This window comes from Schistocerca cancellata, chromosome 5, assembly GCF_023864275.1.
Source record: "Schistocerca cancellata isolate TAMUIC-IGC-003103 chromosome 5, iqSchCanc2.1, whole genome shotgun sequence".
In the NCBI taxonomy this organism is placed as follows: domain Eukaryota; kingdom Metazoa; phylum Arthropoda; class Insecta; order Orthoptera; family Acrididae; genus Schistocerca; species Schistocerca cancellata.
This window is the reverse complement of record NC_064630.1, coordinates 515,998,517-516,014,462: the sequence shown is the minus strand read 5'-3', so window position 1 is coordinate 516,014,462 and position 15,946 is coordinate 515,998,517. Positions and strand designations below refer to the sequence as shown.

The 15,946-nt window shown below is 43.3% G+C and overlaps 1 protein-coding gene across 1 annotated transcript in view; it reads left to right on the top strand.

The window, feature by feature from the left end:
- Positions 1-15,946, top strand: part of LOC126188639 (homeobox protein OTX1-like) — a 177,383-nt gene that overhangs the window by 129,093 nt on the left and 32,344 nt on the right. Inside the window, exon 4 of the mRNA XM_049930240.1 lies at positions 351-505. Coding sequence (XP_049786197.1) covers positions 351-505 — 155 coding nt within the window. The remainder of the gene's footprint in view (positions 1-350; positions 506-15,946) is intronic.

The following is a 15,946-nucleotide window of genomic DNA, read 5'->3' as shown; positions in this document are numbered from 1 at the left end:
TGTCTGTTGCTATTGAATAAATAAATGAATAAGTAAATGAAAATTAGAAATTCTTGCTAATTTTCAGTATCGAAATGTTTATAGTTGCACTCATAAACAAGACAGTGGGAAATATATCCCACGAAATAAAATAAATTAACTTACAGAAAGGCACCGAATATGAATGAAAATTAGAAACTGTGGGTCACTGAAGTTCCATTGCTGCCTCGCTTAGCTTTTGCTAGTCTTTTTGAGCGTCCGGCTGCTCGGTTTTTGGGAGCTACTACAATTCTTCAGTTGTTGTGAGCACAGAGACTGGTTGTAAGTTGTCGGGCGGGTAGCTTACTGTGTGTGTTGTCTGTGTGTGGCAGGTGTAAACCCTCGGAAGCAGCGCAGGGAGCGCACGACGTTCACGCGCGCCCAGCTGGACGTTCTGGAGGCGCTGTTCGCCAAGACGCGCTACCCGGACATCTTCATGAGGGAGGAGGTGGCCCTCAAGATCAACCTCCCAGAGTCCAGGGTACAGGTAAGTGTCCTTGGTCCTCAGCCACAGCACTCAGCAAAAACATGTTCACTCTGCATACGTACTCCGCAATCCGTCATGCGGTGCACGCGAAAGGTACAGTCGAGCCGCCGAAAGAACGACGCTGACAGCCGGCGGCCATGTTGCCAATGCTACTAAGCGGCTGTTGTTACGTCACGTCGGTCGCCCCGCTACGAATATCACACTTTAAAATTGTAGAGTTGTTGCATTGCTAACTACTGAAGCGTGAAATACCACTGATAACCTTGGGGAATTGAGACATACTCTTGACGTGATTATAAAGAAATTAAGGTCTGTAAATATATGTCGAAACAAAGCGAAGGTTAAGATGTTTCAGTATTTCAGTACATATTTTAATGCATAGACGCATCTCATGGAAGAGGTTAGAGAACCAGTCTTCAATTAAAGTGTCGTCATTAGCCGCATCTCCTGTGTCACGTTCACTACTTCACTCCTACTGCTACAGCTGCTGCTGTTATTGCTATTATCCCCTAACCTCTTCTAAGGGACATTGACAGTGTTGTTCCATCTTGTGGGATTAATACTGGCGAATGTCTCAGGCACTAAAATTTCGACGTCTTTTAATTTAAGATTTATTTCAATCTGCAACATATGATTTCACCGGAGCTCACATGACTTTTATTACACTGACGTGGCAATGATATAATGGAAAGAGCAACACACTACGACCATTTTCTTCTGCTATTTTGTCACTATCTTAAGTGATTTTACGTGATTTATGCTCATTTGCGATTTGCACCATTTCTGCCTTTTTCATTTCCCTATCAGATAAATCTATGCCGTTCTTCTCTAGCAAGTCCTCCTTCCCACTCCTCCTGCTTCTGCATTTAGGGACTTCGTTTAAATGAATGGAGTTACATGATGCATAATACAAAATTATGCTGGAGTTCCTTCCATCGTTTGGAAGCAAAAGGTATACAACTACTCTGCAAATTTTGTTGCCGTCAGTTCCTCTTTGAGGCCCCAGATTTCTTTCGTGTAAGCAACAACAAAGCACTTGGAATAAACCCGCCAATTGTTCCAACATGTAAAAGAATGAGCCAATTGCCTTTTACAAACTGGACCTTTCGTTGTGCAATGTCATCACTCCTTGTAGTCTATCTGGAATGATCAACATTTACCCACGGTTCGCCCAACGACACGATTTTGTGAGGCTTTCACTTACATACTGCCCTCAAAAGACAGCATCTCCAGGCAACGATACCATCTCGTTTAAGCAGAACTGTTTGTCCAGAGAACTTTTGCCATAGAAACTCAATCTTCCATTGTATCACTCAAATGTTGGTTATAAGTCTGAAAAACAACTCACTATCTCGTAGTGAGAGAAGCAGCTTCTTCCTGGTTGAATAATCTTTCCGCACGTAATTTTCTTTATGGAACCTACGTTTTCCTAAAATTTCCCTAAGCTGTATCTACATTTAAATTTACATGGGTACTCTGCAAATCACATTTAAGTGTCTGGCAGAGGGTTCATAGAAACACCTCAATAATTCTCTATCATTCCCCTCTCGAAGCCCGCGCGGAAAAAACGACCACCTATATCTTTCCGTGTGAACTCTGATTTCCCTTATTTTATTATAATGCTTATTTCTCCCTATGTAAGTCTCCGTCAACAAAGTATTCTCGCATTCGGTAGAAGTTGTTGTTAGAAATTTCGTGAGAAGATCTCGCTACAACGAGAAATGTCTTTGTTTTAACGATTTCGACCTCAAATCCTGTATCATGTCAGTGGCATTCTCTCCCCTATTTTTCGATAATACAAAACGCGCTGCCTTTCTTTGAACTAACTCGATGTGGTACGTTTATCCTATCTCTTAAGGATCCCACACCACGCAGCAGTACTCAAGGAAATGACGGACAATCGTAGTGTAGGCAGTCTCTTTAGTAGATCTTCCCAACAACCCGACTTACGTGATCTTTCAACTGCTGTGCAACGTTACGTGTACACGTTTAACTGATGTAACTGTATCAAGCAGCACGCCATTGGTACTGTAATCGAATGATACAGGGTTGTTTTCGCCGATCGTGTGTATTAACTTACATTTATCCACATTTAGAGCAATCTGCCGTTCATCACACCAAACAGAAGTTCTGTAAAAGTCAGTTCGTATCCTTCTAGTCACTCAACGATGATACTTTCCCATGCACTACAGCGTCATCAGCGAACATTCGCAGACTGCTTCTAATCCTATCCGTCCGATCCTTTACGTCTATAAAGAACAGGACCGGTCCTAGTATACCCCGCTTTGACCCTCCTGACGATAACTTTCGACATCCAGGATAACGTCGTAGGTTCTGTTACATAAATACCTTCGAGCCACTCACATATCTGAGAACCTATTACGCACGCTCAGTCCTTCGTTAAGTCTCGAATGCGGCGTTGTGTCAAACTGCGATGACGTCGCCACACCGTCATCTACCTCCCCTCAGGTAGTATGTGGAGGTGACAGCTGTATGCCTGTACCTTGTAGGTTTTAAGGAGAAGGGAGGTAAGATACAAATTTTACGAAGACAATGACAGACCTACAGAGGACTGAATGAGCGAAAACAGGTTAGAGCGAAAATAAAGGGCTATCTCAAAATGTTCACACTCCATGAAGAAGACAGTTCTATATCCCGCCACCTTTCCTTCAGATGTTAGCCTCATCGTTGTGTACATTAATCGGCTTAGCAAGTAAAGTTGTTTCAAATCACCAATCGTGTGAAATATGTCAGATTTGTACATATCATTGACGCAAAAAATTGTGAATACAAGAGAGTTTGGGAAGATTCTATGTACAACAGGTTTTCTCTTTTTCCTCAGTTACTGCTTTTGACTTGTCTACGTTGAATTTGTCACCTGCGAAGTTAGCGTAACATTATCCACTTGTTATCATCTGGTGTGTTTTATAGATCGAAAAGTCGTCAGACAGCTATAGACAAAGAATTGTTTTGATAGATACTCTAGGATCCACTTTCTAATTATGATGTTGTTTTAACTGCTTAACGTAAGCATATACTGATACATCCTAATGTGTACTCTACAATAATGGACCAGGACACATTATTCCCTTTTCACACGTCATCGCATAGGGAGAAAAACCACAGACGGGGCGGGAGCTTCCATTATTCTTTTACTCGTTTTCAGTGTAATCTAGTAGAATATCGGATGTTTTTCACTGCAGAATTGTCCCAAATAGGGACAGAAATTTATTTATGCTCGGAACATTTACAATAGCCTACGTTTCAGACAAATACTGGAGACTGCATAAATTAAAATAGCTGCAAGTTAACCTGATTCATCTAACTCTTGACATATTACTTCTGGAAAGTAGAGCATGAGTACTGGACGAAACGTCTCCATATATGAGCGGTATTTCACCTACAATATCTCTTTACGCTTTGATTGCAGTAGAAGGCTGCTACGATTCACTCCCTGTTCCACGTTTTCAATTACATTCTCTATAGTCGGGTGTCGTGGCCCAATGGTAAAGAGAATGCCTGGAAACATTAAGGTCACAGAATCGAATCTCAGTGGGACCAAGAAATTTGTCTTCCTTCAACCAAGCCTTATTATTATTGTTATTATTATTATTATTATTGTTATTATTATTATTATTATTATTATTAGTGAATGTCCCCATTGGAGAACGATAAGCAGATGATTTTCAATCTTTCTTAGCGTACTTATTTTCCCAATATATCTTCATTTTCTCACCCAAGGCCTTCTTTCTTTCTTCCGTCCACATTGGTCGCTATGGTTTTGGTTCCATCTCTGGAATAAACTTCCCCGTATCAATTTTGCTTCTTAATGCATCCCTGTCTGTTTGTTACGTCAATTTTTTGCTTTTATCAAATCCTTCTTAACTTCAGTTACCCAAGGTATGTCACATAGTCCAACAGACGTTTGGTTAGTCTGTTTTCAGGTAATCTGTGTCGATGCCCATAGAACTTCAATCGTCTCTTTCTGATGTCACTTTCGATGTTTGATACTTTTTCTGTTGTCTCGATGGTTTGCAGTCTGTATCCATCTTGTGCGTATCGTGGTCCAGAATTTTTCTTATAATCTTTCTCTCTACTTTCTTAATTTCTTGTAAATCTAGTTTTCGAATCAATGAGAGTATTTCACTCGCATATGTGATTGAAATTATTATTTTTGTTGTCGTTGTGGTCTTCAGTCCAGAGACTGGTTTGATGCAGCTCTCCGTGCTACTCTATCCTGTGCAACCTTTATTATGTCCGAGTAACTACTGTAGCCTACATCCTTACGAATCTGCGTATTGTATTCATCTCTTGGTCTCCCTCTACGATTTTTACCCTCCACGCTTCTCTCCAGTTCTAAACTGGTGATCCCTTGATGCCTCAAAACGTGTCCTATCTACTGATCTCTTCTTTTGGTCAGGTTGTACCAAAAATTACTCTTCTTCCCAAGTCTATTGAAGGCCTCCTTATTAGTTACGTGACCAACCCATCCATTCTTCAGCATTCTTCTGTAGCACCACATGAAAGCTTCTATTCTCTTCTTGTGTTAACTGTTTATGGTCCGTGTTTCACTTCCGTACATGGCTACACTCCTTACAAATACTTTCAGAAAAGACTTCCTGACACTCAAATATATACTCGATGTTAGTAAATTTCTCTCCTTCAGAAACGCTTTCCTTGCCATAGCTAGTCTACATTTTATGTTCTCCCTACTTCGACAGTCATCAGAAATTATTGTTATAGTTTAATTTCCTGAAATTGTCAAAAAGACGGCAGTGTCACAGTGTTAATGTAATGTGATTTAAGTCTCCATTCGTACTACCAGCTTCATGGTTTTCCGTGGTTATCCTACAGCTCTCCAGCATGGTTTTTTTTTTTTTTTTTTTTTGCAAGGTTACTGATATCTGCACCCTTAATCATCCAAATAAGGTGCAGTCTATATCACTTTTTTGTTCGTTTCTAGAGTGTTGCTTTGCTAACCAAAAAGTTACAACGAAGATACTTCAGACACTACACGTGTCGTCCCACGCTAAGATCACAGCGCGACAAGAGTGACGCATTGTTAGAAGAGAGTACGTATTCTGTGCTTCCTGCAGATACAGTTCTGCTGTAGCACGGATAACCGGCACATCACAGTGTTGGAGTGAAAGCCGCGGCGACTGAAAAGGTACTCCAAAGTTTAAGTACGCGGTACAGAACGATTGCTGTGTGCAAAATGTCTAAACTGCACACAGATTCACCGCGAAATTCTGTCGATATATGGACCAAATGCAACGTCGCGTCCAACAGTGCTGAAATCGTACCAACAATTTGACCAAGACCAGGAAGACTTGAGTGATGCTGATCAGGAATTCCAGATCTTGTACCATACGATTTCCATCTTTTCGACAAGCTAATAGAACATAAGGGGAAGGCGGGGTGAGAGGTTTTCCAAAGAGGAGGACGTTCCCACAGCGTTTCTATTATGCCTCAGAAAGCAACGTGCGGATTTCTATCGTGGAAGAATTAAATGACTGGTAGAACTTTTCGACCGTTGTTTGCAGGGACATCGTGGCCATGTTTGAAAATAATTTCGTGTATCTGTTTGACTTTAGGTGTTGTCCAGAATACAATAAAAGTTACTTGGCCTGCCAATGTTATGTGGATTTGAAGTCCTCCCCCAAGTAGTCAGAATATGTCTGCCACTCTGTGTGCCGAACCGGAAATCGAATTCGGAACATTGACTTTCAGAGATAATGCCGTTACTGGCCGAGCTGTCCAGGAATGACTCCCGGCCTGTCCTGGTAGGTATCTCTTTCTCATTCTTGCCGTACTTCAAAGAAGTTCCCTTCCGTAACTTGCTAGAAGAAAGGATGTTACTGGGAAATGGTTAGGCACAGACTAAGGGATTATTTCCAGCACGTATCAAAACATCGCACACAGTGCGGCAGAGTGAAAGATCGGTTCCGGAAAAAATTCCCTAGACTAAGGCTAAGCCCTTTTCCCGCAACATCGTTTCTTGCTAGTCTAACAAAGCATGCTAGAGAGAGAGAGAGAGAGAGAGAGAGAGAGAGAGAGAGAGAGAGAGAGAGAGAGAGCTTCATTGGAGTTTGGAACCTTGGAGGGAGTGGGGGTGTGAGTTATGGCTGAATACCGCCGGCCCTGAGACCAAGCGGTTCTAGACGCTTCAGTCCGGAACCGCGCTGCTGCTACGTAGTTCTAAGTCTAGGGTACTGATGACCTCAGATGTTAAGTACCATAGTGCTCAGAGACATTTGAACCATCCACCCCTCATTGCCCTCGGAGGGTAGTATGTGTTTTCACACGGGAAATCTGGTTTTTCACTAACTTTGCCTGCGAGATGGGATCAACTGAAATAAATCGTGCAGGAGAAAATGTAATTGTGCAGATATTAGAACGAGAGCACTTACGAAAGAACCATGCTCACAGAAATATTGTTTTTATTTTAGAGTTATGCAAGGTTCCGATAGGTGACAGATGCTATAAATATGATGTTTACTCTACTTGTGTGCAGAACATTCACAATTAACTGTCTACGGCAATAAGAACACTTTTATACGTACATGGAATTTTAATACGCTCAAGTATAGTTTACATCTCTGAAGATGACAATAAATTTTCTGTTTCCAATTCATCCTAACACTGATACTCAATGACATGCAATATAATATCCTGTAATTGAATTATCCTTATTATATTGACTGTTCTGTAGTAATATGAATCTGAGTGTAACGATTCAGTTGGAATACTTCTGGACTACGTATCATTACTTCAAATGATGCTGCGTTACTTTATTACAGATAAGTCATTATAGGGAATTGCTAAAAGATAGAGTGAGACTTCTACTACAAAGCTTAAGAACCCTTTGGCAACTTACAGAACATTTATTTACTTAGATGAACATGGAGCCCACATTTTATGATTTTCTTGTGTGTTTTTAACTGTTAGACAAACAAACGATTCAAGACGCATGCTGACGAATGGCCTAAAGCAGAGTGAGAGCAGGACCATATAGAGGCATTTGAGGAAGCCCTTTAATGACGGTAAGGGGGATGGGACACCATCCCAGTTAATTAAAAGCGTATTAACTTTTCTGACTGTCAGGCCACCTATCCCAACACTTAGCCAGTAGTGACCTCTACCGGCGAGTTTGCTGTCCGATGCAATGGTGAGAAGAAGCACGTCAAAGTTTTGGTTGTCTGTGGCAATGGGTCTTAATAAATAGTTAAGCCAACTGTCTTTCAGTGTCGCTTCTAAATGGAATTCGAATTACGAAACAATCCGGCAGTTCGCATTTGTATAAAAGTTTAGATCACATTTACATAAAACAATGTACATAATGACTCTTTTCACTCTAAAGAACTTAGTCTCAAGTGAAGGTAATACTTGTAATTACGTACCCCATTTTTCCCAAAAACGTATTCATCAGCCGCATACAATTGTGCTGGCTGTCAGCGGTGCTTTCAGCGCAGCAGATCGACACGTACGGGGGTGGGCAGGCAGGAAACTATTAGAGCGGGTGGCGGGTGGCTGCCTTCCGGCTGGCTGGCCGCTGTTGCCGGAGGTCAGAGGTGGTGGGCGCGCACAATGCGCACACAATTTGTCACGCGCAGCCTCGCCGGCCATTATGCGCTCCGGGGACGCGCCCCGCGCCAGTGAATTACGATCTGTTTGCCAGGAATAAACTCGGTTAGCATTCATTTCACACATCTGTGACCTCCGCGGTACGCTCCACCGCCGCCCAGAATGGTCCTCGCCCACGCTGGGGGGCCGGCCTGCGTTCACAGTAGCGGCCGCGACCGAGGCGATGTCGTGCAAGAAGTACTGTGTTGGAGCCTAAGTTCGTAGAGTTTTTCCATAAGTTTAATAAACAAAAAGACTTAAGTCATTAATAATAAGTGCAGTCTCTTTCACTTTTTACAGCAGTCTGTCAACGACGGAGTAACTTTTCGATTTCGTGATTGTAGAAATCGCGCGGATTTGGGGCGAAGAATTCGTCGAGTCATGTTCGGAGCGCGCTGGTGGTGGTAGTAACTTCCTACGGTACCAAACGGCTGAGGTCATCTGTCGATAGGCCTACACACTACTTAATTTGAGGACTCGAACCTCCGCGGGCGGAGCCGCGCGGACCATGGCAAGGTGCCTGAGACCTATCGGCTACCCCGCGCGGCTGTTTGGAGCTCATTTTCATCCATAAAGGAAGTTCTTTGAATGTTGTTCGTTGGAGGGCCGAAAAGGTAAAAATCTGAGGACGCAAGATCAGCTGAATAAGGTGGGTGCGGGATGAATTTCCAACACTATTCCTGTAGTACTTTTTTATTTACAGATAAAAGCGAACGTGATTACTTATAAAACGTATCAGACGTGGTGCTGGGGAATAATGCTTCCTGTCAGACTAATATTTCGTTTTCTACTCCCGTGAAAGCGAGCCACATTGCAACAACAGTAATTCACTGAAGAACTGCAAATCTATCTTTTGCAAGAAAAGAAAGAACTATCACTACAGTGTCTTTGACTGTTTGTTACCCTGGCCGAAGGTAAAAATGATAATCAATCACTCGAAAAAAACTAAACTCCGCCCGAACAGGCCATGAAGGCCCCAAGGTACCGACCGGCCGCCGAGTCATCCTCAGACCATTGGCGTCACTGGATGCGAATATGGAGGGACATGAGGTCAGCGCACCGCTCTCCAGGCCGTATGTCAGTTTACGAGACCGGAGCCGCTGCTTCTCAATCAAATAGCTCCTCAGTTTGCCTCACAAGGGCTGAGTGCACCCGCTTTCCAACAGCCGGCAGACCGAATGCTCACCTATTCAATTTCAAATCTAGACCGACAGCGCCTATCTTCAGTGACCGGACGGGAACCCGTGTTACCACTGCGGCAAGGCCGTTGGGAACCAATCGCGTAATGCTGGAGGAAGTACTTTAACTGTACTACTAACTGTGTAATACTGATACCATAAGTCGTTTAGTTGTTAAAATCTAATTTAAACTATGAAAATGTCTGTCGACTCCATCTCCATATCATGTAATGCATAATGATAGGAACTCAAATTTCTGCCCTCCTTCACGTGACTTAGACGTTATACTGACGGGAAAAAAATCACAACACCAGAAAAGTTATTAATGTAGAGTAATTAAATTATTGGAATACGTTACAAAAATGGCTCTGAGCACTATGGGACTTAACATCTGAGGTCATCAGTCTCATAGAACTTAGAACTACTTCAACCTAACTAACCTAAGGACATCACACACGTCCATGCCCAAGGCAGGATTCGAACCTGCGACCGTAGCCGTCGCGGGGTTCCGGACTGTAGCGCCTAGAACCGCTGGGCCACCCAGGCCGGCCCCCTAGAATCCTGATTATGAATGGCAGCACCACTGGTCGAATCACACGACCGATGACAAATTTCCAGTCAGAGTGTGTGGGATAACCACGAGAATGCTCCTGCTGTTATAAGAAATCACATCCCAGACCATAACTCTAGGTGTAGGTCCAGTGTGTCCAGCACGCATACAGGTTAGTTGCAAGCCCTCAACTGGCTTGCTTCTAACCACCACACAGTCATCATTGGCACCGCAGCAGGACCAGCTTCCATCGGAAAGCACAACAGATCGCCATCCGTCCCTCCAGTGAAATTTTGCTTGACACCGCTGAAGTCGCAAATGGCGGTGGTTTGGATTCAGTGGAATGCACTCTACAGGGATCTGGCTCCTTGAAGTAACCGATTTGAAACAATTTCACTGTGTCACTGTGATTCCAAATAATGCGCAAAGTGCTGCTGCAATTGCAATATGATGGGCCAGAGCCATACGCTGAGAACGATGGTCTTCCCTCTCGGTAGTGCTACGTGACCGCCCGGAGGCCGGTCGACCGTACATTCCTGTGGCCACCGCTGCCAGCAATCATTTACGAGTACAGTGGCTACATTCCTGCCAAGTCTTTCTGCAATATAGCAGAAGGGACATCCAGCTTCTCGTACCCCTATTAAATGACCTCGTCGTAACTCACTGAGGTGTTGACAACGGCGTCTTTGTCGCCTTGAAGGCATGTTTGACTAACATCAACTCGCCACGTCTTATCTCAAAGGTAACTAACACTGAAGACCATCACAACGTGTATTTAAAGAACGTCATCTGCATCGTCATAGTGGTGCTACTAGCGTCTCTCTCATGCGACTGGCCCGAAGTTGGAATAGACATTTCTTTCAGATGCAGCAACACGCCTACCAACTTTCGTTTATGGGCAGGTTCTCATTCAAATGAGCAAGAAATCGGCAAAGTATCAGAATTTTTTGACGATGAAAAGACATACAAAGGATATGTTTGGGGATTATGATTGAACTACTTTGAACTTTATTTCGGATTTTCAGTAAAAAAATTGCTCCCATAATGGTGGTTCGATTGAGATCGTGAGTGTTTGAAGTATGTAGACTGCGTTTAATGTTGTCCCTCAGAAGTTATCTGAAACAAAAATTGGAGAATATCAGTCGATACTACATTATATTTATGGGAGCTTATACCTAACTACAATGAAATAACCTTAAATTTAACGATACGATGCTAACTCGAAAGTTTAAGTTCGATTTTTGGGGGTTTGTTTCACTGTTTATGGCTGTACAAAAAATGGTCAGTATTAAAAAACTTATTATAGGTATAAGCTCCCACGAAAAGTGTTTACTTTTCGCGGGTCAAAGGTGGTCGTTAATAGGCTGTACCGTTTTTGTTGTATGCTGCACGCAGTTTTGAAAAATCGTCTGTCGAAAAAACCAGTTTGAAGTCTAGGGAAATCTTTTATACGTATTAGTAGTACAATATACATAAAAACCAGAAGTTATTAAACACTTTTATTGTAACTGAGCAGAAATCTGAGGTTAGATTTTCAAAATTAAAATTGGTGAATCGAGTATGGCGGACCAAAAACTATGCTTTGACCAATTTTGACCAGAAAAAGTGTTTAGTCTGCAATTGTAGGACCGTATATTAATCCTTCCTCTAACTCGAATTATTCGTGGAGAGCCGGCCGGAGTGGCCGAGCGGTTCTAGGCGCTACAGTCTGGAACCGCGCGACCGCTACGGCCGCAGGTTCGAATCCTGCCTCGGGCATGGATGTGTGTGATGTCCTTAGCTTAGTTAGGTTTAAGTAGTTCTAAGTTCTAGGGGACTGATGACCTCAGAAGTTAAGTCCCATAGTGCTCAGAACCATTTTTTTATTCGTGGAGAGCAACTTCCTCGTTCTTCTCGGCGAGAAAGCCGATCTGGCTGAGCTGGATATACTGCGTTCGGCAGTCTGCACACATAGTTCGTCAGTTTTTCGGGGAATACGTTCGCATGCTTCTGCAAAATAAATCGGTTTGTGGACGTGCGTCACGGCATGACAAGATTTCTACCTGAGCCGTACGTCTCGGGCTGAGAGCTTCCCACAGAGGCAGTGACACTGCTTCGAACGATGTGCTGTAGAAGCTTTAGTACCGCACGGATTAATAAACCTTTTTGTCTTAACGTTCTAGACACACATACTTTTCAAGAAATGCTATAAAAAATATCGAATTTTGGACCATTCTGAATGAGAACCTGAGCTTAAGCCCCATAACTCCTCCTTGATGTAGCGATTTTTTTTCGTCGTTGTAGTTACAAACCTTAAGACGAGAGAGGTGGGGCGTAGGCGGTCTATATATGTGACGTCGAAGGGAAACAGAGTACCGCCGCTTGAAAGACATGCGCCCTTCCCTCTTCCACTACACCAGTACACGGAGGGGAAGGCGAGGGTGTTAGCAGTGACTGGCAGCTGGCGCGACAGGCGTGTTTGCGGCTGATAGGGCGGTGCAGTCCTATAATCCACGCCAACGGCCGGCCAGAGCGGGGTGGCTGCCGTACGGACTCTCTGGCCAGCAGGGCCGCGCATTAATCACGGTTAGTTGCCCGCCTCCTCACCTCATAACGCAGCCCCCCACCACTACAGCTTCCACTGCCGGCCCCCACCACAGACACCGCTGCCGATTCGTTCGGAACCACTTCTGCATGTCTGACACACAGTGTACGCGTCAGCTCCTACCTGACAGCGAGAACTGAAGCGGGGATTGAACAACACACATCAGGATTTTCTGTCTAGATAAAGTAGTCATTCATTTATTAGTCACACGAACGTGCACATTTTACTTTCAGTCGTTTGGTCATAGTTTAGCATAAGGGATCCTGCTGTCTCCTTTAACGTATTTCAAGTCCTTCTTTGGGATATTGTTCAGTCCGGGTGTCACATCGGCTTCATTACGAATTTATGGACTGTTTCGTTTTGTGGTAGGTCCGTATTGATAACGTAAAGTCTTGCTAGCCTCAATGATTTTTACCCGGAGTGAATTGTCCACATTTCGTATTTCAATGAAGTCGCGGCAGGTGTCCGCAGGGTATAGTTCTTATGCAGTGAGCATTTAGTGCGGGTCAGCTCTGCTCGCACGTTTCTCATCAAAACATTGCGGAGAATGTCTTCAACATTTGATTTAGAGATGTTGCACCATTAAGATTTGTGACGCAACGACGTTGACATGTCGGCCGAGGTGGCCGAGCGGTTCTAGGCGCTACAGTCTGGAACCGCGTGACCGCTACGATCGCAGGTTCGAATCCTGCCTCGGCCATGGATGTGTGTGATGTCCTTAGGTTAGTTAGGGGGACTGATGACCTTAGAAGTTCAGTCTCATAGTGCTCAGAGCCATTTGAACCAATTTGACGTTGAAATACTACGGTCCAGTTCTTAACACTACCTGCTCACAATTGACTAGTCAAATGCACACCTTATGTTTACAGTTGTCAGATCAAGCACCTTACACGCTAGGAATAAAGGTTGTCTCGAAACTTCTTGGACGGACGGCGTGTGTAGTGTCTATACAGCTCTGACATCTCATTGAAAATAAGAATGAGGAATATGAGAGAATTCATTTGAGGTTATGTGACACATCCGTACATGTACAATACGGCAAGACGAGTCTGTAGGTTCTTGTGAACGACATATGCAAAAACCACAAGCAACTTATTTCTCCTTTTTAAATGTGAATGATTGGTATATGTCAAAGCAATCAATGGAAAACAATGTTGTGAACACTCCATGGCGCCAAAGAAAATTTTTAGCCAGATAATGGAATGAAGGTATCTCGGAATGCATCTTCTCCTTTGACTCAAGAATTCTTTAGTAGACTACTGTTACCTGTTCAAATTTCGCTTGCTGCATATGTAAGTGCCATTTTCAGAGTGAAGAAAGGTTTGGATTCTGACCTCACTCTCACCTATTTAACAGTAGTTATCGTCACATCGTCACATGAGGACCGAATGAAACCATTTCCGGGACCACACATATGGACTAGCAACACTGGAAATCGTAAGCAACATCAAACGATAATTTAATATCTCGAAATTTGTGCCACAAAAGTTGTTTCTAATCTGAAAAACAAGAGAAAAACATGACGAAATTTAACATAGTAACATATTGTAACTACTACATAATACATTTATGACATGTCCATGATGCAACTCAAAATGAATGTGCGCAACGGAAAATACTGAACGCTAAAATGAAGATTTGGCCCTGTCTGACTACCCCCTGAAGCAGATCTTAGCCTCTCTTAATGATTATACCTCCTCCTCCTTGCTGTTTAACATATAAACTACAACATAAACATAAATGGATGATTAAGGGAACTACTAACCATAAAATTATAAATGCTGTTTCTGCTTATACATTTATTGTAGATTAAAACCTATTTATATTACAACTGTTTATATATCAATGTCTAATGGACATAAAGAGATACAAATGAATTTCCTACCTAATATTATTGACCAATTACCCAACTCTGCCCTTTTTTATGGCTACGGAGTGTAATATAAATAACGCGAGACGACTGACATCAGCTACGTACCAAACACTAGAAGACACTACTTTCAAAGATGATCTTCAGCGGTGTGCAACCTCAGAGGAAATAAAATTTACGTGATCACAGCTGTTTTGCTTTATAGCCCTAATAAGCCGAAGCAATTAGCAACATCACCGTATGTACTGCGTCCGGTACGTCGGATTAACGGTTTTCGTACACGTCTGCGACGACGGAAGAACTCAAGCCACGTAACATAAAAAAAAACACATTCAAACACTAGGACGGCATAAGACGGTCCGCTGACATGTGTAATCTAATACTGCCTTCTCCTCTCTGTGTCCTACAGACGAGAAGCGCGAACTCCCAGCCACAAGGACGGAGTTCAGGTAACGTCTCAACGTGAATACAGGCAGAATTAGTGCTCTCAATCACTGAACGCTGCATACTCAATGACGACTCCCTACCCAGAGGCGAAGTCCAGAACTGTATAAATTCACAACAGTGTAGTGCCTAACCGTTCTAACAATAAAAGCTCCTGAGAACAAAGACAGGAAGTCTGTCTGTACCAACAAAAGCTGATACTGAGCGACCGTCAAACTCGGGCGCTCAAACAGAAAACCTCTTCTCTCCACCGCTGGCTTCCCAGCAAAGTTCGGCTCCCCTCCCTCATAACTCAGAAGGCGAATCATATTCTCGAAACCACAGAATATTCTCCCCTCTATAGATTCTTGCAAATGCCGACCAACCATATTTTAATCTTTTGTCGTCCAGCGCGGAAAGTTTGTGAGGAAATAACTATACTCATACGCGTCTCAGAGTAAAAAATCTTCGGAAATAAACCAGCCTGCGATTCCCGAGGTAACGCTTCCTCGTTCCTCTCTGCTGCGTCCAAGATTTTCAGAGTTTCCGAAGTACTATCCAGCCCCACTACAATACCGGCGCTTCAGTCCGAAACCACGCAACGGTCGCAAGTTCGAATCCTGCCTCAGGCATGGATGTGCATGATGTCCTTAGGTTAGTTAGGTTTAAGTAGTTCTACGTGTAGGGGACTGATGACCTCAGATATTAAGTCCCATAGTGCTTAGAGCCATTTGAACCATTTTGAACCAAACCGGCCGGCCGCCGCTGTATTGTGCTGCCGCGCTCAGGCGCCCAGACCGTCCGTCTTTGCACCAGCTCACCTGTGCGCGATTTTCTACCCAGGGCTTGAGTTACGCCTGCCGTTTCATTTCCACTGGCGTTCGAACCTCTACAAGTATAGGCAATCATTCATTACGCTGTTTTGGTAGTAAAGACATCCGTCACCTTTCATGCAATAAGCGTTAAGGTGTATGTGACAATGTCATCTTTAAATATTCATACAGGGTGTTTCAAAAATGACCGGTATATTTGAAACGGCAATAAAGACTAAACGAGCAGCGATAGAAATACACCGTTTGTTGCAATATGCTTGGGACAACAGTACATTTTCAGGCAGACAAACTTTCGAAATTACAGTAGTTACAATTTTCAACAACAGATGGCGCTACGGTCTGGGAAACTCTATAGTACGATATTTTCCACATATCCACCA